The following is a 24,947-nucleotide window of genomic DNA, read 5'->3' on the forward strand; positions in this document are numbered from 1 at the left end:
TGGAATGAAAGAGGGGAAGCAGATTCTTGGACTTTAATGAGGACTGGAAAAGTCCAGAATATTTTGATGTGAATTTAACTAACCATCTTATGAATAACTTTTTTCTTTATTTGTGTGACCTAGATATAGTAATTCATTAAAAATGAATTTAAAATACAAAGAAGAAAGTTTTTCCAAAACAAAATATATTTTATTTGATAGCTTTCGGTTCTCTCTCTTCTCTCCTTCCCTCTCTCTCTCCCTCCCTCCTCCATGATATATCCAATAGTCTTAATTCCAACAGCTATGTAAAATTTGGTGCAGGTTTATCAAGGACTGATTTTAGCTGAGATAAGATAGTTTTTAATCACTGCTGATTAAAGGAATTAACATGAATAGTGAATTTTCTCCATGAAATATTAGTACCAATGCAAGATAAATCTATGCTGTAGGACATTTCACCCACAGAAGAACACTTCCAGTGTTTAAACTTAAATTTACACCACAAAAGTATTAAAGTTGTCACTGTTGCTAAAAAGTAATTCAAAAGGAGAAAAAAATATATTGTGGCCTTAGATTCTTTTACTTGATAAACATTTTAATATTTATTGATTCTTAAACTTTAAAGACACTAAATCACATTAAAGCAAGGATTGAATCTTGGTATTTATAAAAGTTCAGCTGTTAGCTGAAGCTGGATAATAGAAGGGCAGAGATAAATTACTTGGAAATGCCGAAGAAGGAACCATTTGTTTTAGGACAGACACCACATGTCATAGTGCTGCTTTTTGTCCATCTAAGGACCGATAACATGATGTTTGATATTAGCCAGAATGCACATATTCAGATCAACCTCCAAACATCCTAGCAATTAGTTTTCTACAGGCTGTATATTTTACTCCGGATTTCATTATGGGGACAGACTTCACTGTCCAACCACATGTCTGTTTAGGTCTTTGTCTTGAAAGTATTTGTAATTTTAAAATATGTACTATGTATCTGACTATGCAAAGTTTATTATTGTAAATAGTAAAAATTAAGATTTGGCATTTAATGGTGCTTACAATAAGCTGCCAATGATGGGAATTTTAATATTTTAAAACCTTTCTCCACATAATTAGTCTTTTGTTATCATATAGATCTAATATATGGAGTTGATTATTTTCTGGCTCAGCTCTAGACATGATCTCAAACTGAATTTATGTCTTTTGGGAGAAATGAAAACATGTTTTATTTTTGCTAACATTTTCTTTGTAAAAATAATGTGTACATAGAAGTGTGATGTTAAATCTATATGTAACTAACATGGTTCTAATCTGTTTTCAGAAAGCTTTTCAGTTTTCTTTAAAGATTTTCAGTTTTCTTGTTTCAGTTTTTCCTCAGTAGACCTTAATTCTTCTTAAAGTCACTGCACGTAACATTTAGTTCATTCAAATATACAGACTTTTTCTATTTGCTTAGAAGAAGTAAATGTTCCATTTATAAAAGCAAATAAAAGAGCCTCAGGACAAAAGCACATGGAAGCTCCTGAAAATACTATTAAACTTGTTGAAGGCAAATTTTTTAAAAGTGAAACTAAGCATAGATCTTATTAAGAAAAAAAAATCCCCAAACCATCAACATGAATCTTTCCTAATCTCCTTTAAATATATTTATATGAGATTTTAATTCTAGCAGCGTTGTTACACATTGGCCTCACCTATCTATTCAACATAGGAAAATACATAAGGATAATTTCAGAGACAAATTCTCAGTATGCGGTAGAAATTTCACTGGGCTGATAAGTTCCAATCAGTCTTTTAAGAAATAGTTGTACAACTAGGAAGATGCTGAAGTGAATCACTCTCAAAATCCCTTTAATTGCCTTAGGTCCTCAAGTCTCTGTGTGTCCCAAATTGTTTTGTAGTTTGACCAAAAATGCTGTCTCTTCCAAGACAAATTTTGCATTTTGCTGTGAAGAGTCATTGCTAAAATGCATACACAGCATTTGGAGCAGAGGTCCAATGAGATGGTCATGGTACCCTGTCCTCGCCCCCCAAAGAAATGCCTGGGAGTTACTGGGATGTACCACTGGACAACTTGCTCCTTTTCCCTTTGCTTCAGGTCCTGTGCTCTTCCCTCTACTGGGACAAAGCTCTACTCTAACAGGTGTCATTGTCTTTACTGTTCTTTTGTTAGCCACAGAGCTCTAGGAGGAACATCTCATATGAAATGGGAGATGTGGGTTCAAACATTCATCCTAGGGACTGAAAATGAGTTTCATATCCACAGAGCAATGTGTTGTGGTGCTGGTGCTTAACTGAACTATGTCAGAAAATGCTGGAAAAATGAAGGAAGCCAGGGCTTAAAATCTGGGCCCTCTTCAGCACTTCAAATTGACTGGTTTAGACTTATCCCATGTGTGTGCTGGACAATAGGAATCTCATTTCAGTCATTTACATTTTTAGTCCTGTTTAACACATTAGAAATTTCAATGTTTAAAACAAGTTTGCAAACTTTGCTATTAGAACCAGAGATTTGTGTAATAATGGAAAAGGTCTCATTTATGACTTTTATGCTCAAGTATATCACAACTTAAACTAGTTAGTCCTTTCTGGGTAGAATAATTAAATCAGCTACAGCATAAAACAATGCTGTCTGTAATTAGGTGTATTGAACAAATAAATGTAATGAAGTGTATTGACAGCTAGATGCTATTCATAAAGCGTTTCTTAAAATATATGTTTGGCATACAGAGGATATTTATTACCAAAAGTGGTCACTGCAATAATAGGAAATTAAGAAGATACCTTATTAAAGGCTGCAAGGAAATTAGATAATTTTAGATATGTTTCTCTCACTATTTCATTTTTTTCTGTGGTTGTACGAGTTACAATGTTTGTGATTTTGCTGATAGATCAGAGAAGATGAGTATAATTCAGTGTTCACAGATGCAAATTGTAAGTGAGGTCTAAAAGTTACCATAAGTTCTTTCTCATTGCAATAAAGATCTTTGATTTTTACGAAATATTCACAATAGTATTCTACATCGACCAGCAAGGCAATCAAATCTCAATTATTCACATGTTAATATTATTCTCACTCTTTGAATTTCTGCAACACGTTTTCCTGACTGCTCATTTGAATATGAGAAAACCCACCAGGCATCTACTTTTCTTTGTGTTATAAAAATATCATAAATTTGCATTGCAAAGAACAACTACAAGAAAAAAAACATTCAATGTCCTATTCAAAGTCTATTTAAATTAGTGTGTAGCAAAACTGGGTTAAAAGTAATTTTTTGTGAAATAAAAAATTAATATTTCACTAAATCCCATGTTAAATGGTTGAAGAATAGAGGAAATACAGAGTGTAGTACTCTGCTATTTTGAAAACAGTTGTGATGCTAATAATTAAAGAGGTTTTTTATGTACGGTTTTCATGCAAGTCTTTTCCAGCAGAAAATTTTCTGCAGAATTTTTCCCATTGACATTTTCATTAGTAGTATGTTGGTTGTGCCCAAACATACCAGCTGAGATCTCATCATTATCATTGTGTTCAAAGCTATATAAAAATACACTGACAGCCAGCTTTTAGTAAAAAAAAAAAAGAAACAAAAACAAAAAAAAACTGAAGTCTAAAAGTGGACATGAAGGAACAAAAAAGTGTCTTACTGGGAGTCATACAGCAGTCTAGTGGAAGAGACAGGTCTACTCACTAAGTCTCCTGCTTTCTAGACCAGTGGTCTTTGAAACATTGTGAGTTTAGTAAAATCAGTTCAGTTATACAGCTGATAAATATACACAGACAGCATTAAAAACATGCTAAGAATTATATAAGGACAGATACAGCTCTTATACTGGATCTTCACAAAAATGAACACAATATTGCCCATGTTAAGTTTTCCCAACAGAAGTGGTGTTTGCACACTGAAGTGTTGTGCATTTTCACGCCACAGGGGATACTGACGGTTCCCTGTTCACCAGCTGCCTGACTGCATTAACTTTTCTCCTTATAGCCAGCTACTCTGCCATGTTACCTCTTCAATTAAGCTATAATAACATGGCTATGCTATTGTCACTTTGACTCCTTTGTAAATACAGATATATATCTAATATGGGGTTTAAAGTTGCTAGTTCTAAGATAATTTCAGCAGTCTACTTTATGCCAACATGGAACTCAATGTGCATGATATTTATGTTTTGTAGGTGCTTTGTCTTCTAACTATTACGGTGCCAAGTGTACTATTATGACTGTTGGCAATGTTCAAGCTAACTACATATAGACATTACTTCAACATACACTGTCTCCACAGAAATCTAAAAATACACAGTATAGAGCCTGTTATATAATAAAGCTCAGAGGCTTTTGGTCAAGGCAATTTTCCTGGTTTTGTATAATGAAATTTGTGTATGTATACAATATCTTGTGTTTCCAGAATGTGGTTAAAATTGATAAACTTATAAGAAAACGTTTTTTCTTTTCTACAGTGTTTTCTCTAAGCATCATAGTATGAATCTGTCATATTATGTTGTTAAGCAAGTGAAAGCTATTTCACTGATAGCTCCACTGTATGCATTCTTTTACTAAAGCAGAGGACTTTTACTAAAGCCAGGACTCAGGAGGACTCGCCACACGTCTCCATTGTGGGTTCTTACCTGAAGGGTGGGGTTTGGATCCTGCGTGATGGAGACGGTCAAAATGTGGATGGCTGCAGCTGTGGCCTTTTTGTTCACCACGAGCTGTGTGGAGTTCAGTAACAATGGTTTCTTTTTTCTTAGTCTAGCTTAATATATGGTAGCTTTTGATGGAAAATATGAAACTTCTGGTAGTTAGTGTCAAGCTTTAGGTGTCCAGAATAGAGGTCATTGTTCATTTTCATCTTAAGAAATGAACTGAGCTTTAACTGTGAGCAGTATTTAACTGGATTCTCTTCTTGCCTGAGCTGTTACTGCGATATGATCAAAAGCATGAACAGGTTAAAAAATAGTCACATAATTCTTAGCTGTAAGAGATGGCCTGTATTTGACTGCTGTCTAAATGACCTGCTTCTTAGAAAATAAGTTTTCACTACTTAGAGGTATGCATGTTCTTCTGTTGTCTAATATATATATAGAAAACCCAGCAGCCTCATGGGACAATTTCTTTCACTTCACCTCCATCTAAGCAAATCAATGTAAATGGAAGGAGCTGTTGGCAGGCGTAATTTGCATACATGTTAACAAAATCAGGTGCACTTCATAAGTGGGAGGCTATATGACCACAAAACGTTGTTTTTTTTCTTTTGCCAAGTCTTTCCCAGGAATAACATGGATATTTCCATTTGAGATATGCTAGGATGCATTTATACTTGTGACCTCAGAGGAAAGAGCACAGCAGCAAGCAAATCTGTGTTCCTGTAATTAAGGAAGATTGTTTTCATACTTTTTAATTCTAGGAATACAAGCCACTTGTGCTTCCTCTGTCTTTTCTCTTTTCTTTTTTGTATCGAATTAATAGGAAAAATTGTTCTGATAGAAACATATTGATTTCAGTAAAGAACTGTATGTTATTTGCTCTGCACTCCTCACAATGGTCAATGAAGTTTAACTGCTGAGAAACGTGCCCTGGCTGACACTTACCAAACAAAAGCAGAGTTGTCTTTCATTGTTAGAGTTTGTTCTCTACATGGCCTTGAATGTTCATTTCTTTGGCGTAAGATAATGATTGATCCTCTTGCTTTGCCATTTCTAGATGGTTAGGTACTTAAAAAGTCAATACTGAATTTCTAAGCAGAAATCCATGTATGATTACAGTAAAGCTCCACTATCACAGCATTATATTAAGAGATATATTGTTATATTTTGGATATATAAAAATAAGAAGTTTTAATATGACTTATGAACAGTATTTTAAAATGTGCCACCTTGGTTTTATTGCTAATCATTTCAAGAAAGTATAGCTCTTATGAGTCTAGATTCACCCTAAGTGAAAAATGAAAAGTGAATTATTGCTGGAAAAATCATCCATAGTGAGGGGTAACTGAATGCTTTGAAACATAGTTCTTTTGTTCTTTATTTAAGGGTTAAAGCCAAGTGATCCAACCATGACCGGCAAAACACAGACCAGCAATGTCACCAATAAGAACGACCCAAAGTCCATCAACTCGAGAGTCTTCATCGGCAATCTGAACACAGCCATTGTCAAAAAAGGCGATATTGAAGCGATCTTTGCAAAGTATGGGAAAATAGTTGGCTGCTCAGTGCACAAAGGTTATGCGTTTGTACAGTACATGAGCGAGAGGCACGCCAGGGCTGCAGTGGCAGGAGAGAATGCCAGGATCATCGCAGGGCAGCCACTAGGTAAGGGCTTGTTCATACCACTGAAATATTGTTTTGTCTTTCCTTTCTATTTGAAATATCATCTGCTGATGGTACCTTGGGGGCTAGTAAGTTTGTTTTGCCATTGTTCCATCTATTTCCAGGATGTTGGGTCTGGCAGAATTTTCAAAGTACAAGATGCTACTTATATATTACAAAATGTTTTCTACTATAAAATGCTGTTTTATTAAATACATTACTTCTGACTACTTTATACTTCTCTATGTAATCTCATTGTAGTGAACACAATGACTTATGTGAGGAAAATATAAATATTTTCTCTTAGACTCTATTTGGTATATTTAATATAATACAAGACCAATCAGATAGATGCTCTTATCTTGCATTCCATTAATCTAGAGTAACATCCAGCCCAACTGTGTGTTAGATTTTATACAGTAGCAGAAGGAGGAGTTTTGTTAGTGCTTGAAATTCTACCAAATCAAACTGTAATGCTGTTATTCATTTAGAGAAGTTTATTACTAAAAACTTAGGGTGAAGTCATTCCCACATACTGTTGCAGACATTGTTCATCTGAATGCCAAATTAAAAAGCAAATGTAACATTTTTGTTTTCTAGTGCTTTGTCATGAATCTGGTTGTTTCTTATTGTAAGTGTTACCTCTGAAAGCTATTTGCAATTAGATATGGTGTCTGTCAATGATAAAATCATCTGGAGTACAGTACTAATCCCACCTGTCATATATATATAGTAATGATGGATAGTACAGCAAGATGTTTGATAGGAGCCAGAGATCTTTCACTAGACCTCTGAACTGTATTTCTCAGATCCAAGCTCATGTGTGTAATGGTTGTGTCAGGAAAAGGTGAAGGGTAGCTGATGCTTGGGCTGTAACAGGTCACAGGCTTACTCATTTTCAGTTTCTCAGGCTGTGGGTATCTGTTTTTCTGATTATACGTAGAAATTGAAGTATTTGTGTTAGATGGGTTGTTGTTTTGTCACAGTTGCTCAACATTAATTTTGAGTTTTATAGCCTGTTTAACCTGGCAGGCAGCTAAACACCACAGACAGCCATTCGCTCACTGCCCCCCTACTCAGTGGGGTTGGGGGAGAGCATCGGAAAAAAAGAAGTTAAGCCTTATGGGTTAAGATAAAGACAATTTAATAGAACAGAAAGGAATAATAATAATAATAATAATAATAATAAGAAGAAGAAGAAGAAGAAGAAGAAGAAGAAGAGGAAACAAGTGATGCACAATGCAATTGCGCACTACCCATCAGCTGATACCAAGCCAGTTCCCAAGCAGTGATTACCCAGCCAACTTTTCCCTAGTTTATAGACTGAACATGACATCAGATGGTATGGAATATCCCCTTGGCCAGTTTGGGTCAGCTGTCCTGGCTGTGCTCCCTCCCAGCTTCTTGTGCATCTTTGGCCTCCTCACTGAAAAGTCCTTGACTTGGTAAAAGCATTGCTTAGCAACAACCAAAATATCACTATATAATCAACATTCTTTTCATACTAAATCCAAAACACAGCACTATAACAGCTATTAGGAAGAAAATTAACTCTATCCCAGCTGAAACTGAGATATAACCCCTGTATTTTGTATTCAAAAGAAAAACAGATTAAAGAAATCCAATTACTTTTTTGGGAAGATTACAATTTTTTTTTTTAGGAAAAGTTACATATATGAGTGAAAAAAAGAACTCAAGTGATAAAAGCAAGGCAGCAAAGTCAGTCTGTGGGATGGCATTATTATAAGATGTTTCCTGGAGCGGTGGTCTCTGAGCAATAGGCCGTATGATGCCATCAGTGCATTATTTACAGCTCCTTGCACACTGGTCTGACCAGATTTTTTAAACTGTGTTTTCCTAAGGCAATAGATCTGTTATTACTATGACTACTGTTGTTAGTATTTCTTGTGGCATCTGTAATATGGCAAGTGCTTTGGAGATGCCCTTGCTCTACTCATAGTACTTTTATACTTTGTATGGAAGGTAAGTGAAGTTGTTGTAAAAGAAATTAAAGGACCAATAATTATTTGGTTTATTCAAATCTTTTAATAATAACAGGAAGTTTATTCAATACTAAGTTTTAACTCCATAATCTTAAAATACTTTGATTGTTCTGCCAAATCTTGTTGCATCTGGGAAGATAAGGAATAAGCGGGGTGAAATTTTCTTTTAGCTGTTCCATACCTCATTTATTCTTTCTGTGTATGAAATAGACTTGTTATTGGTACTGTTTGACAAAGGAAATGACTTTGTAAAAGTGGTTCTTTTTGTTACAAAAACTGTTTCTATGAACTCTTTTTATTAGCCATAGACATTAACTGTCACCTCAAAATAATGAATGACCCAGAAGAATAACTTATGTGCAAATTGTACATTTGAATGGAAGGAAGTAACAGGTAGGCTCATTAGTGTGAAACTACTCTCTGTCCTGAGAGCTTTGCATTCCGAATTAAACAGAACACACGTGATTTTGTATCACCAGTCAAGGAATGGAAAGGGGACAAGAAAAAGCTTTTAGAGATGTACAAATAAACTTGATTAGCATAGCTAATTTTTCTTTTAAATGGAATTAGAATTTATTAGTAATATAATGAGGGCTGGATGGTAGCCAGTTGTGGAAAGTTGTTTGAACAAAGGAATATTTCAAAAATATTATCCTGTAGTATGTGCCTGATGCTACTGTATGCTCTAGTACTAAGTACCTCACAAAGGAAGAAATAATTTAATTTAGACCGCGTTATTAATCTACATTAGTTCTTTCATAGTTCTTTCATTCGTTCCTTCAGTTTTGACAAACTAACCATTAATGTTAGCTCCTGTCTTCTATGGAGTCCTGTCATTAAAAATTATGATATCCTCTACAGCAGCTTTACCTGTGAATCAGAAACTGTTCCCATGTATGTAACTTCGATTAAAAGCTGAACTTGTAAATTCCTATAGCTCTATAGAGTGCTGCCCAATTCACTGAAGATACAGCTTCAATTCCCATCCAGTTGTCATCAACTTACTTCAGGCTGGAGCCAAGAAAATGTTCAAGCTGGTCTATGGCAAAACTGCATGTTCCAAGTTATGGGAACACAACCACACAATCCCCTCTGCTGTACCAGCTCAAAAGTTTCTCGTCCGTTTAAACACACATACAAGTTACAAAACATTTCCCCATATTCAACTCCTTGCCGCATAAGGCAAAAAGGTAGAGTGAATAGGCATTATTTTGAGAAAATACTGAATTTGCCAGTGAGCTTTACCAAGAGTGATGCCACCGCTCTGCAGTGAGAGGGACAAGAGACCTTTTTGCTCCATAGCAAATGGCACAAGCCCTTCATCACAGCTGTGGGCTGAGGACTGAGCTGTAGCAATAATGAAACTTTTGAGTACCTGATGGAGAACACATTTCTTCACCTGATGTTTTCTCCTGTCTTTCTAATTCTTCACAAGGGTTGCAGCAATGTTATGTAACTCTTGTCCATTCCAGCACATATGAATTCTGTGAAGCCAAATACCATGTAAAAGGCATTTAACTTTATATTATCTACTCCTGTTTACCTTATGTATTTGGCAAATGTATGTAACAGCTTCCACCTAAAATTCTGGTATAGCTACCACAGCAACTTCTACATCATAATGTCTCTTTGATTTGTTTGGTTTATATTTTATAGCCTTATATATTATAATTATTTAACCTATTTTTTTTTCCTCTTTCACTCATATTTTTAAAACAACATAATTCCTTTCACCTCAGAATATGTTTTGATTTGCACCAGAATAGGAGCCAAGCCACCTCACTGGCACTTTGAGAAAGCAAGTTAAATGCTGCAAAGCTTGTACTTCGATGTCTTGTGTTGCTTTCTTCAAGGCACCATGGAATTTCATTCTTGGATGCTGACAAAAAGCAAAAAGAATACAGTACCAAGAGTATGAAATACATGTTAGTTCTTCAGTTGATTCCCTTTTTAACTAATAAATTAGTTCCACTGTAGCTTCAGTCCTGTTTTGTTGCTGTAAATATTATTCACTTATATCTGCCTTCAGGTCTAGATTAGATGTAGTTTCAGAGTACCAAGTGGGTGCATACTAACATGCAGCCTAAGGTAAGATGGTGGTTGCAGATAATTATTTTGGGTGACATATTCTATTGCACATCCTTCTGAGAAGCACAGAAGCCCTGCAGGGGCTTTCTAAGTGATGACTGCCCAGTAGAAAACATCAAAGGACAACAGCAGGTAACAAAGAGAGCCTTTAGAGAGCCTCAACGTATACCTTTGTTATAAATTGAATTGACGTGACAACAGGACTGTTTCTCCTTTTGTTTCCCTTTCCTCTACTCAAAACTGATCTTCTCTGGTTTATATTTGTGATGTCTAGCAACACTGAGAGACTTAACTCCATATTTCCAGAAAAAGGACTTTCAGAGTGAATAAATTTTTCACCTCAACGTGAAAACCAGAAAACGGGGATTAGGTCATGAATGTTTGTATTTCAAAATAATAAATACTTAGCTTCTTTAGTGAGGTCATTTGTGAAAAATGCACTTTAGGTTGAAAAATTACACATCTATAAAAATTTTCTTGATGACTGAGCTTTCTTTAAACCAATGGTACACTAAGAAAGGAAATTCAAAATTAAATTAGTGATTCAGTTTTAACTCTGCTATCAGCCTTCATTCAGTAGCGTGAAATGGTTTTTGACACTTAAACATTGTACCTCAAAGAATTTTGTATTCTTCTGGTGTAATAATCCACTTTTTTTCTGAAGAGTGTTTAAGCAAAAACACAAATGTGAAATGCTGAAAAAGGAATTACCATTATCATGTAAGTTTAAACCAAAAAGATGTTTAATAAACAAATACTTGAATCAGTGGAAATTATCCATAAAGCTATCCACAAACCTATAAAATAGGTGAGATGCCATAGATGTTGGCTTATTGTGGAGATTACTTTTAAATTTACTGAACTCATTTAACTATTTGCTAAATGCTTTCTCAAAGGAGATCAATGACTGTTGTAAAATAGCTGACAATGTCAAGGCCAAGTTTATTTGATCCAATATTTTTTATGTTGAACATAACATAGAGTAGTGATAAAGAATATGTTTAAATACTAACTGGCCTTCTTACAAAAGCAAACAAACAAAACTCACAAGAATCATATATATGTAGTCATGATAAAAATAATGGCTTAGTCATCTCAGGAACCTAGAGTCAAACTAGGAATATAAATTTGTGCTGTCATTATTAAAGTTTTTCTCACTAAATCAAATCTTAGTCAATGTCCTGACTGTGCAGGCCTCAGACATGAACAACATAATAGAGAACTTCCGAAAAATTATTAACTAACCTTTTACAGCATATTTCAGAGGTGGTTAAATTTTACCTACTAGAACTGACTCTTTAATCCTATTTCAATCTGTTCCTGTATTTGGGAACCAGCGTCATGCTGTCTCAGCCTAGTCCTGCATGCAGGAACAGAAAACTTGTCTAAATCTACCACACAGGTCTCCAGCTTGATACCTACCCATGTGCTTGTGGTCTTGGTGCAGCCTGTGTAATGGCAGACACGAGTGTCAAGTCTTACTGTAGAGGATCTTGAATACAATAATGGGATTCTTCTGATAATAGATAATTTCCATATGTCCATTTCCATTTCATATTTTGGCATCTCCCAATATGTTTATACCTTCTGTTTTTACATCAGGAAGTTCATTGTGGCTGCAGTCTATAGCCATTGCAGCAGACTCTGCTGCAGCAGTAAAATGCAGTTGTCTTTCCTTATGCTCTTGAACACAAAAAGGTGATTAACCCTTGTTGTCACTCCATAGTCCTGTGTGTTGTGGAGGTTTTTAATCAGCATTTTCTCATCCTACAGTCACGTTGACATGAACACTTTCAGGTACTATCCATGCATATAAAGAAACCCATATAACAGAAGGAATGGTTATTTTTAACAATCATCATGCTTCCATTGAGGGCAGGACACCATTGCACAATTGATGTATGTTGGTTCCAGAGGAGCAAGCTGAAAGTTTCATTGTGTCACAAAAATCCATATTTTAATGAAATAAGCTATTTAATAAGATTGAGAATAGCTAGAATAAGAATGACTGAATAATCTTACAAAATGTTCTGTTTCCCTCTTAGTAGGACTTCATTATTCTAACTCATGAAAACTAAAGCTACAATTTTGATCAGACTTCTGACAGAACTTAAACATTTTCATGTTCAGAAAAGTATAAGGTGTATGTTAAGGAAATAGTTTATCTATGAGATGAACTCACGAAAGCAAAGGTTTACTTTTTATTCCTTGGGGTCTCCTCCTGTGAAATTCTTCGTATATTCCTAAACTATGATAAACTAAAATTTGCAAGGTTGTGCTTGGCAAAAGGTTTTGTACTCTGAGCATCTCATGTCAGCTCATGCAAATATTAAGTATTTCTTCCATTGTAATGCTCAGAATAATGATCTGATTGCTTGCCATTGGCAAGTGTTATTGTAAGAAAAGCTTTCCTTCAAGGCTGTATACAGATGCATACTAGAATTCACTTAGTCTTCTTCACAGCCAGCTCATCTTTAAAATCATTGACAAGGTGTCATTATGGAATCTTTCTGTGTCCTTCTCTGCTGCTTGATGTCTGTGTATGGCATAGGGTTTCATCTGCATTAAATGCTACATTTTTCATTATTTCATCCTGGGGTTTCATAACACACTGCATGTAAGTCCCTCAAATCTGCTTGCAACAAATATTTACATGTTCATAGGTCTGTTATATCCACTGTAATTTTGTATGTACTTTTCAAAATCTTTAAACAATGTTACTTCAAAGTTCCTAGTACTTCAGCCTTTGCTCCATGTGTACGGTGATTAGATTATTTTTTAGCAAGCAATATCCAGTACTTCTTTCCTGATGTGAACATAACTATGCTCTGTTTCTGTTGCAGCTCTAGAAGAAGTTACAAAAACTATTTTCTTTTGTGGTAAACAAAAACATGTAACTTGTCTTAACTTGTCTTAAATATACTTGTTTTGATCAGTGACTGCTGGGATCATTAAAATTTGTATGTCTATTCTATAATGTTTCATTCTGAACTGTCAGAGAATCATGCAGTGATTAAACCAATGTCATGATAGGTTCTCTCATAACATTTGTCTCAGTGTCTTATGTGGGATGTACTGTATAAAAGGAAGAATTATCTTCAGGATGCTCTGCGGTTTTTGGTTTTGTTGTTGTAGGAGGTCTCATGTTGTCTACAGCTTCACTTCTTTGCTTGATCTAGCTTGATTCAATTTGATAGACTGTCTTTTGTGCATTTGGCTTCTTTCACTTCAAACAGAATCTTATCTGGACTGAGTCTGATATTTTCTTCTTGATCATCTGACAATACTTTCATCACTATCTCATCATTTACTGCTGGAGTTGTGCTGCTAACATCATGTCATTTGGATATGTGTGTATGCCTGCCATATCTCCATGCTTTCTCATTCTCATGTGAAAACATTTCACTTGCTGACCTTATTCCAAAAGACACGGAGAAATTCATATCAGCTCCAGAGTGTACTGAAAGTGTACAGGTCAGATGGTTTCTCATCTAAATGTGACTTGCCAATATTTATATTTCTAATCTGTAATTGGAAGTATGGTGGGTTTTTACCATTACCATTCATCACTAAATGTATAACAAGACAGACTAATGATATACAGCTTTCCCTCCCAAGACACCACTCAGCTGTTTGGAGAAGAAAGTATAGCAAATATTCTTCCTGCCAGAATACTGATGTAGAAGACAAAAATCTTTCACTCTATCATATCCTCAGTTCATGGAGGCAGCTCTTTAGCTCTTTTAGGGTCACTCTTCCTCTACTCTTCCTCTATTTCTTTTCCTTCTTAACAGCAAGGTCAGCTAACATGCAAATGTTCCTTTTTTTTTTTTTTTTTTTTTTTATGTAGCTTAACTGAGAAATGCTTGTAAAGGCATATTTACTATTTCAGATTTGATTTCATGTCTTAAGCCTACTTTCACTTCACACCTAAGGAAAATACAGTGGAGGAAATCTGTTTCTTTCACACCAAGGCCCTACCTCAGGTTTCACACTTAATCCTACAGTTCTTTCAAGGCTAGACAATTTCATCAGCAAAACTGTGTGTATCCTGTATATGGGGGAAAAATAATACTGACACCTTATAATAACTCATTTATTTTTCATCACTTCATACAGACAAACTGAAATTCACAGCTAGAAAGAGGGAGATTTGACAAATGAGGTGCTTAAATTCTATACTACTGCTCCCCCCTCTCGCAAAAGAATATTATGTATTACTGAGCTCTGCCACACTAATTGAGTTTGGAATAAAAATCATTTTCTAGGTAGTGACCCAGAACTGAACACTGTTTGTGTTCTTGATTCTTGTAACTATTTAAGTGACTGACTTTAGTCTCATCTAGAAAATTCATGGCAGCTGAACGAGAACATTTTTGTTCATGGCAAGACTTGTCATTTTCAAAAATCCTCCTGAAAGGATTAGTCTGTTTTTAAATATAAAGCTGGATATTTCCACTTCTATTCTGAGTTGTGTGAAGTCCCCCTATACCTTGCAGAAAACCTCTTACTACTTACAAAATTTTAAGGTATTTGTGAGAAGACACTGATCTTGTTCAAACCCAGCCTGGAATTTCTTATTTGACATATATGTAAGCTTAGATATATTGAGCACTGAGCTTTCTCCCACCAGGTGATAACAACCAGACAGCAAAAAGCTGAGAACATATACTAGTTTATTCCAGAAAGAAGTACAATCATATCCACAACAAATCCACACTAGAGGTACCTAGAACTTGTCTCCCAGCTACCAATGAAGTTATCCTCCTTCATGTTTTTTCATCAGCCTGATGACAATTTCCTTTATGCCCCACTTTGTTGAGCATCTTTTATTACACTTTAAAAAAAAAAAAATTAAAAGGACACATTTTATTTTATATATCTATGAAAGCTGGACAGAATTTGCCTATTTGCTTTAATGTCTCTGCTGGCATGAGTAAGATCTCTTTTATTTTCCTTTTTTTATTCTGAGATAGTGAGATGGTGTGCTTAAAAATTTAAACTACTTCATTTTTGTTTGTGTCCATTTCTGTATTTTAATACTTTTTTTTAGTCTATTTCTGTTGCTTGTTTATTTAGTCTTCACCCTGATGGAAGTATGGAAGTGTTCACTGGTTTGATGTTATCCAAACACTTTTGTTATGATTATAGTCATTCCTAAGAGTTGTTAAAATCTCATTGAAAAGAGATCATTGACAATTGACTGCTGTGGTAATTTGTTGTAGACATCTGTGCCATCTCTCATACTGTTTGCAGTTACATGGCAAATTTTAAGTCCCTTGTGCTTTCTTTCAGTGTGCTCCTGGTCCTTCATATAAATAAGAAAGAGAGAGGAAAATAATTCAATGAGTTTGTAGTGAGTGTGATGGTAACTCTCAAGTCTTGAAAGTAATTTGGGAAGTGTATAATGTTTTCTAGTTCTACTATCTTAAGTTTCTAGACTCAAGGTCACTGCTCAGTTTGTGAAATCTATGTCTGTTTAATTAGTCTTTCAGGCGAGGAACACAAAATTTGACTGAAAATAACAAGTGTGAAACAAACAGTAGATAACAAACAAATAGATACTCAATGACAGGAAAAACCATGACTGGCAAAATCTGAAGCCATTTCAGGACATAATTCACTTCTCAGCTGTACACTGTGATAATTCAACACCTTGAAATTTGAAGAGACACTTAAAAATATTTTCTTTTAAAATTATTTCTTCAGATAAGATTTATCCCTTGATTCGATAATATCCTAGAATTGTGGAATTATAGAATAGTTTAGGTTGGAAGGGAACTCTAAAGCTCATCCAGTCCATCTCCCTGCTCAAAGCATGTCTGACTCAAGGCAGTGACAGTCCAAATTGTTTTTCAGCCACTTTATAATCCACCCATGCAGTCTGTATTCCCCTCAGTCTTTGGCTGCAAGGATGCTATGGGAGATCATGTCAAAGAGTTTGCTGAAGTCAAGGGCACTTACACAACTTCTTCACCCATCCGCTAAGCCAGGAGTGTCAAACTCATTTTCACCAGGAGCCACATCAGCTTCTCGGTTGCCTTTGAAGGGTGGAACGTAATTTTAGGACTGTATAAATGTACCTACTCCTCCATTCGTCTGCTCATAGAAAGCACATTGGGTTTCCCAGACTTCTGTGCCACCACTTTTGTGGAAAACAGGCAAGTTGTGTGGCTAAGAGGATGGTTGCTGTTCCAGTTTTTTGCTTTTTGAAGATTTGTTTTGTTTCTTGGTCAGGTTCTGTTCAAAATTATTAGACGAAAGTTAAATGAAAACAATCAAATTACAGCAAGATAAAATCAACACTCAGACTAGCATTTCAGCAGCCGGAAAAGCAGTCATGATTTTTTACAGCCTCACTTTAAAGGTCTTTATCTTCTGTTAATTGGCACTTACTGCTGCTTTATTTGTTTCCTAGTCTTAAATTTGGGGTTTGATGTATTTAAATCCACAGGCAGATAAGGAAGAAAAGGCAGAAAAAAGTTGGATATTTTAGATGTAACTAATCAAAGCAGCTATGATTTTTTTCTTTGGCCTTGTGTTGTGCAAAATGAAGTAGGAATTTCAATCCAATTAGCTGGAATTTAAAAATTGATTTATCCTAGATAAAGTCCTTGTACATGAGCATGTATTTCCATAAGGAATGTATTGACCATAGTGAAAAATAACAATATCAGTTTGCCCACAAAATCCTACTCTTTTTTTTTTTTTTTTCTACGAACAGTAGAACAGAAATGCATTAATAGCAACTAAGCTAATTTATGGACAAAATGGTCCCATTATGTCACTTTTTCCTTTCCTTTTCATCCTGACATCCTTGATTTTCATCAACATTTGCCATACTTATGAAGAATAACTTATTTGTTCCTTACACTGGTATCATCACTTTGCTCACCATCATACAGTCACTCAACCTGAAATAATATTTTGAGTCATTCTATAAATCTCTCCATTACTAGTTTTTATTTACCACTTCCAGAAAAATCTACTTTCTTACCCTATTAAGTATCTATTTAATCAATAGCTCTTGCTATTGCTTCGGATGTTCCCTTCAATTTCTAACAGGGAGCTTTGGCAATTCTGAGCACTTTCAGTTCACGCTGAGGGATCATCATCCTGGTAAGGACGGAGCTGCAGGACTGCATGGTCATACCAGGTATTGCAAAAGTGCTGACAGAGGATCTGGGTTGGCAGTTCCCTGTTGAGTTGCTTACCCAAAGCATAACAAAGGACACATGAAACCAATTTTTATTGTAGTAATGGTGTCATAGATGCTATCATTTTACAAAAGCAAAAACTTGATTCATTCAGTTGTTTTTTGACAATATGATTAAATCACAGAAGCTACTGGACAGGAATGTTTTGTAAAAAGCTGAACTACAGAAGTTTATCTCCCCATGATTCATATTCAGTTGATTGGAATTGTGCACACAGCAGAATAATAATAATAACATATCATAATATGTTGTAACTTCATGTCTTTTCTCTCTGAAATTGTACACTCACTTGGAAGCAATGCCTGACATGGACATAGGTTCAGGACCTGGCCTGGTATTGCAGTTACTGTCACAGTATCACAGTATCACAGTATCACAGTATCACAGTATGTTTGGGATTGTAAGGGACCTCAAAAGATCATCTAGTCCAATCCCCCTGCTGGAGCAGGAACACCTAAGTGAGGTCGCACAGGAACATGTCCAGGCGGGTTTTGAATGTCTCCAGAGAAGGAGACTCCACAACCTCCCTGGGCAGCCTGTTCCAGTGTTCTGTTACCCTCACTGAGAAGAAGTTTTTTCTCAAATTTAAGTGGAACCTCTTGTGTTCCAGCTTGATCCCATTACCCCTTGTCCTATCATTGTTTGCCACCGAGAAGAGCCTGGCTCCATCCTCATGGCACTCACCCTTTATATATTTATAAACATTAATAAGGTCCCCCCTCAGTCTCCTCTTCTCCAAACTAAAGAGACCCAGCTCCCTCAGCTGTTCTTCATAAGGGAGGTGCTCCACTCCCTTAATCATCTTCATTGCCCTACGCTGGACCCTCTCCAGCAGTTCCCTGTCCTTCTTGAACTGAGGGGCCCAGAACTGGACACAATATTCCAGATGGGGTCTCACCAGGGCGGAGTAGAGGGGAAGGAGAACCTCTCTCGATCTACTAACCACCCCCCTTCTAATACACCCCAGGATGCCATTGGCCTTCCTGGCCACAAGGGCACAGTGCTGGCTCATGGTCATCCTGTTGTCCACCAGGACCCCCAGGTCCCTTTCCCCTACACTGCTCTCTAATATGTAATTTCCCAACCTATACTGGAACCTGGGGTTGTTCCTGCCCAGATGCAGGACTCTACACTTTCCCTTGTTAAATTTCATTAGGTTATTCCCCGCCCAACTTTCCAGCCTGTCCAGGTCCCACTGGATGGCAGCACAGCCTTCTGGTGTGTCAGCCACCCCTCCCAGCTTAGTGTCATCAGCAAACTTGCTGATAGTACACTCTATTCCCTCGTCTAAATCGTTAATGAATATATTGAATAATTTTTGCCCCAGTACTGACCCCTGAGGCACTCCACTAGATACTGGCCTCCAACTAGACTCCGCACCATTGACTACCACTCTCTGGCTTCTCTCCTTAGGCCAGTTTGCAACCCACCTCACTACTCTATTGTCTAGACCACACCTCCTCAACTTAGCTGTGAGGATGCTGTGGGAGACTGTGTCAAAGGCTTTACTGAAGTCAAGGTAGACCACATCCACCGCTCTGCCATCATCCATCCACCTTGTTACATTCTCATAAAAGGCTATGAGGTTGGTCAAGCATGACTTACCCTTGGTAAAGCCATGCTGACTGCCCCTAATAACCCTCTTATCCTTGATATGCCTTGAGATGACACCAAGGATAAGCTGTTCCATTATTTTCCCAGGGACAGAGGTGAGGCTGACTGGTGTATAATTACCCGGGTCCTACTAATGAATTTAACCATGGTCTTGGGAGCAAAACAGCATCTTTTTTTAGTGACTGTGTAAAAAACTGTCAGTAGTACTCCAAGCAATCTGTTTTAAATTTTGATGGTATACAGCGTATGTGTAGTGAGATATGTTGACGGTGAACTGCAACACCACTGTACACAATACATTTATTTCTGTAAATGCTCATTAGTATTCACAGGAATCCTCTGGCTCAGTAATACTGGCAGAAAATGTCAAATTGTTCTTTGAATTTATAAGAAGTTATAAAATTCATGAGCTGAGACAATGAAAATCCCAAAGAAATGATGGCTACCATATTTTGTACTCATTTTGGAATATGATTTCTTTATGTCTACAGAAATGAAGGCTAGTCACCTAACCTTTCATCCAGTAAGCATTTTCTGAAATACATAGACAGGAATAGTGCTTACTAATGATTGCTTAGCATCCATCCTAATATATCCAGAATGAGACCAGCAAGAAAAAAAAATACGACAAGTTCCATAGTATGGCATACAGATCCCAGCTTATTCACTTCCATAAAGCTTCCTTCAGTCCACATGCCATTATACTCTTGTCATCTGGGTAAGAGGAGAATGTCTTAGTGACATTCAGGAATCTAGAAATTTAACTTGGATTTTTATTTTTTTTAAATAAAGTATATAAAGTAATGGGAAAAAGAGAAGGGTACCAAATCTGTGTAAAAAGACAGAAAATAGATACTTCACTGAGTCTTCTTGTGCTTAATTTGCACTCAAGTCAAACATCTAGCTATTACAAAATGCAGTTTCCTAATTCCAGAACCTGTTGCAGAAGAAATCCGTATTGATAGATAGAGAAGAACCAATTACGGAAAGAAAAAAAAAATACAGTGGTTGCTTAGGTACAGATGGTCCCAAGTATAATTGCTTCTCATAAAGACCAGTTTTATAAACCTTCAAAGTAGACATAAGCAAACTCAATTTATTTAAAGAGCTGAAATAGGTAAATATGAATCTGATCAGGAATGATTAAACTACTGTAATTGTTGCCAAAAGAGAAACAATAATGAAAATTCTGCTTAAAAACATACCATAAAAATGAACAATCAGAGAAAGCTGTAGGTAACTGCAATGGTAGAATATGTAGAAAGATTAAATTAGATTAGATTTATGAGTACTATAAGTATGAAAAACAGCAAGAATAGGAAGGAATGTTATCAATGCATTGCTGGGAAAAATGTGGGATGGTGGTTGTTTTGTTTTCAAAAGAGCTCTATAAAGTTTTTTCTCCTGTATTTGGAAATTGCTAAATGCATTCCTATCACAGAATGACGATGACTTGATTGCCATTCCAGAATTAATTACAGAGCTATAAAATCAGTTATGTTTAAATCGTGAAAATTAGTTTTCATCACAGCATTTCTAAAAAAACTATCAGGGATATTCTCCAAGGAGTTTTTCAGTTGCTAACGGTTGGGGAGGTTAACTTCACTACAGTCTTGAACTGCAGTAAGAATTTCAGACAGGTGGAATTTTCACATGGATAAATAGTTCAGTTTGCACAGTTTAAACCAAGACAGGATTGAAGCTGTTTATTGATTCATTAATGACTCAAAATTAATTGGAATTAATGACCCATAACAATAACAGAAGATCAACCTCAATGCTAAGCACTTAAAAAATTTTAGTAAAATGCTTCCAAGTTTCCTAAATCCTGTTCTAGAATTAATCCCAACAGAGCACACCCCTGCTATGGGACATGTGTGCCCCAGCTAACCCCCACATCCTCCAAGGGTGGGTGGCAGACTGCAGGAGGGGACTGTGCATCCCCAAGGCACAGGTGCCTCAGTGCCCCCTTGTTGGCCGTAAGCAAACAACAGCTGGAGGCAGCGGCTGGGGGTGCCCATGGTGAGGCTGTGCTGCTGGGCCCAGGCAGAGGGCCTGGGGTATGGGACTACATTTGGAAGGGTCACCCCATCTGCCCTTCTCCTATCCACTACAGATCTTTGTGTTTGACTTGCATTTGTCTTTAGCCAATTTATAATATTTTATTCCCCAAAGTCTCTTGGTAATTTCCCAGTTATTGTTTAATATGGCCAGTGGTTGTTTTCCTCTTTACCTGAATCAGTTTGGGGCAAATGCCATCTTGTGCAGTTTGGCCATCCCAGTCAACCATATCCTTATACTCACTCCTCTCCTTTTGACTGGTGTTATGAGAACTCCCACTAGAAAAAAAATGAACATTATGTAAATAATTTTAAATGGTAAAAGAGCCAGGCTGCATAACAATGATCCTGTCACAACTGTTTTAAATTACAGGAAAAAAAGTGAAATTGCTGGCACGTGGCTTGACTAATCAAGAATGATAATAGGGATAATGTTACTAATGTCAGCATGACTTTACTGAAAATAGTGATTGAGAAATTAAATACATATCATTTTTTTATTTTTTAACACCATGTATTGTAGTAAGGTTGAACTGATGTAACATACTTCTGCAGAGCACTTGATTCATTCCAAGTGGAAAAATTATCAAGAAACTGTCTTATGACATTTGTGTGATGCACACCAAATGGATTAAAAACTAATCTCAAAAGACTGGTAATTGGGAAGTAATCATAGAGCAGGTGTGTGTGTTTTTTGCAGTTCATGGCAGAATCAGTTTTTTAATCATTCTTTCACTCAGTCTGAAAGACTGACAAATTCTATAGATAGCACAAAGATGTTCATGAATGATGAAGAAAATGGGACATTGATATCAAAATAGAAAATAAATGCCAAAATAGGGAGTCAAAATATGACTAAGTATAATATCTAACACATTGATGATTAGCGCTTCAGCATGGAAGAGAAAGGTGTAACAAAATCTGAAGGCTGGAAGCTGAAGTGAGAAAAAGCAAACCTCAAAATAGAGCATATTTTTAACAGTGAGGCCATTAGGAACCACAAGTTTCAATCCAAATTTCTAAAGTAAGCATTGGATAGTATTATAAAGGGTGTGTCCAAGTTCAGCCCAGAATTAATTCAAGGAAGTTCTGTGGTCTGTTATACCAAACCAGACTGGGAGTTGATGTCTGGACCGGCTGTGGAAACCTCCACAGACAGAGATTCTACAGTATCTTTGCGTAAGTATATTAATTCAAGAAAAAAAAAAAATAAAGACTTTGAATTTTAAGGTCTCTAGTGATTTATGCCCCATATTAATAACAAATCTATAGAAATTACACAAATGTTCCTGTTGTATCAGCACTTTTGTAAATTAGATTAGCAATATCCACCTAACAACAAGCTTGGCTTAATTTAACCAACAGAAATAAGTAGCTTTTTCCCAGTGATATTTACAATTAAGTAAATGAAGGGGTGAATGGGGTTTAGAGACCTGAGCTTTCTACACAACAGAATGTCTTTTTAAAAAAAATTGTTACAAGGTCTTTTTTACATTTAGATAGTTATTAACAAGACTGGTAAGAAAATCTGCAAGAAAATTAAAATACTGTGAATAAGATCAGCACTGGTTTAGCTTTCTCTGCTACAGAAGCAAAAGATTTCCCCACCAGGCCCATAACTTCTATTTTATTGCAACCTACTTTTTCATTCCAGACAAGCAGAGACAGATTTGCACCCAGTTTTCTGACCATCATAGACATAAAGTTATTTGTCTCTAGGAAGAAAAAGACAGACAACATAATAATGCCATTAGCTTAATACCATCTTAATGTCTTAAGTGTTTTGTGGGTTTTTTTAAGGATGAAATTAACCCTGGAACAAAGGGCTACGATCACATTTGTTTGGAGAATGTGCACTGTGCTTGCTAGAATCACTGCTGCTGGAAACTTCCATTAGTGATCTCATTCTTCTTCTGTAGCTATGTTCTACTTTAAATTACCACAGTACATCAGTGACGATCATACATCCACCACATTCCCGAGTGTTTTATCTTCAGAGAAGTCTTGCAAAATTTAGCAGAGAGTACGATAACTCTTCTCGAATTCCTTCCTCAAATGATTAATCCCTGATGGTTCTTTATTGTGTGTCTGGGCCGACACCAGGTCAGAAAAGATTAGGGTTTTACTGCCCTCATATTTCAGATCCTTATTTTAGTAGCTGCAGCCAGGATTCTTTCTCTTTCTCTTATATCAGAGTGTAGCCATTACAGTCCTCTCACATTACCCTGAAATGTTGTTCCCCTCATGGGCATCCTGTAATTTCTCTTCCCAAGCAGCACATCTTGCCGGATGAGAGCTCAGACACACAGAGGTCTTTGAATAATTTGAAAAGTTTCATTACTGTATTTTTTTCAATTATTTATTTTTCCCAATACACATTTATATAAGCATATGTGGGGAAAAAAAAAAGATTTTGTACACATCTTATTAAAAATATGTTTAATATGGAGTTTTACAAGCAGTATAATATTTGAAAATATATAATTTTTACCTTCTTCACCCAATTCTAGTCAAGCCATAGCTGTAGAGGGAATTTGTTTTACAATGCAGGCACATCTCTGCCAATATCTTATGGCACAAAAACCCCAGTAGATTTTTAATTTGCATAACATTACACATATTTGCATAAAATATTGCCCAGTGGTACTAAGAGCACCAGTTTCTCCCTAAGCCCCAATTAATTAATCTGTGTCCCTCCAGACCTACAGCAATTTATTATGCATTCTTAGTATAGCAATATAAATTAATTATATGCTTCCCAGCCCCACATCAATCAGTTTGGGCCCTCCAGACAGCTTTGCACCTCTCCCAGCCCCACATCTGGCTGAAAACATACCCTTTTTCCATAGCTGAAGAGGATTCTCAGTAATTTTGCCAGTCAGCAGAAAGTTCTAGAGGCCCTCTGCTTTTGCTGTAGCCCATCAAGGCCTGAAGTGTTGGGGACAGCAGGGTAAAATGTCAGCAGCCATACTGCTGTCTGTCCAAGAACAGTGAGAGTAGTACAACTCGTTTTGTGTCCCCTTTCCTTTTAACCCATGCCTTTTTGTGAACTGAATAGAAATGCTTGCACATTGCTGGTATTGACAAGTATTCATTTGATTTTGGTTTCAAGCACATTTGGTCCAAATGTTTGGGCTCTGACAGTGCTGCGTCCTGAAGGTGTTGTGAGAGTAGCCCATTGACTTCACATTCAGAAAAATCAAGAGAATCATAACTTTTTAATTTGATCCACATCCCACAGGCCCAGCTGCAGCCACACTTGGGAGCAAGAACTTCAGTCAGCCTCAGATGATCCAAACATTCAAACCATGGTCTAGACATTGGTTCAGGTTGAATGGCACTTTCTTAAGTATAGGGAATGAAAATATGATGAGAGGGTGAAATGACATACGCAAAATGCAGAATGTAAGTGATAGCTGGAGAAAAATGGTAGATGAGGAATTCCTGACTATTCTGCATCAGCCTGTTTAGAGAATTACCTTGTTTAGTTTTTTTAATTGTTATTATTATTTATAGTGTATGTGAAACTACACTCTTTGCACTTTATGGAAGACAGAAGTTCATGCCATGTGTTCATCAGAATGTTCTTGGACCGGATTACAAATTTTAGCTGGTAATCAATCTTATTCAGTGAGGTTTGCAGGAAAGGTGAGGCTTTCCAAAGATTTT

The 24,947-nt window shown here is 36.3% G+C and overlaps 1 protein-coding gene across 12 annotated transcripts in view; it reads left to right on the top strand.

Annotated features, from left to right (window-relative positions):
• The window catches only part of RALYL (RALY RNA binding protein like), a 380,059-nt gene that overhangs the window by 189,474 nt on the left and 165,638 nt on the right, over positions 1 to 24,947 (top strand). For all 12 annotated transcript variants that reach the window (XM_065053891.1, XM_065053892.1, XM_065053881.1 and 9 more), the window contains one exon: positions 6,021 to 6,299. In XM_065053891.1, coding sequence (XP_064909963.1) covers positions 6,044 to 6,299 — 256 coding nt within the window. In that variant the 5' untranslated portion in view covers positions 6,021 to 6,043. Of the gene's footprint in view, positions 1 to 6,020; positions 6,300 to 24,947 lie in introns of those variants that run through there.

This window comes from Columba livia, chromosome 2 (assembly GCF_036013475.1).
Source record: "Columba livia isolate bColLiv1 breed racing homer chromosome 2, bColLiv1.pat.W.v2, whole genome shotgun sequence".
Lineage (NCBI taxonomy): Eukaryota > Metazoa > Chordata > Aves > Columbiformes > Columbidae > Columba > Columba livia.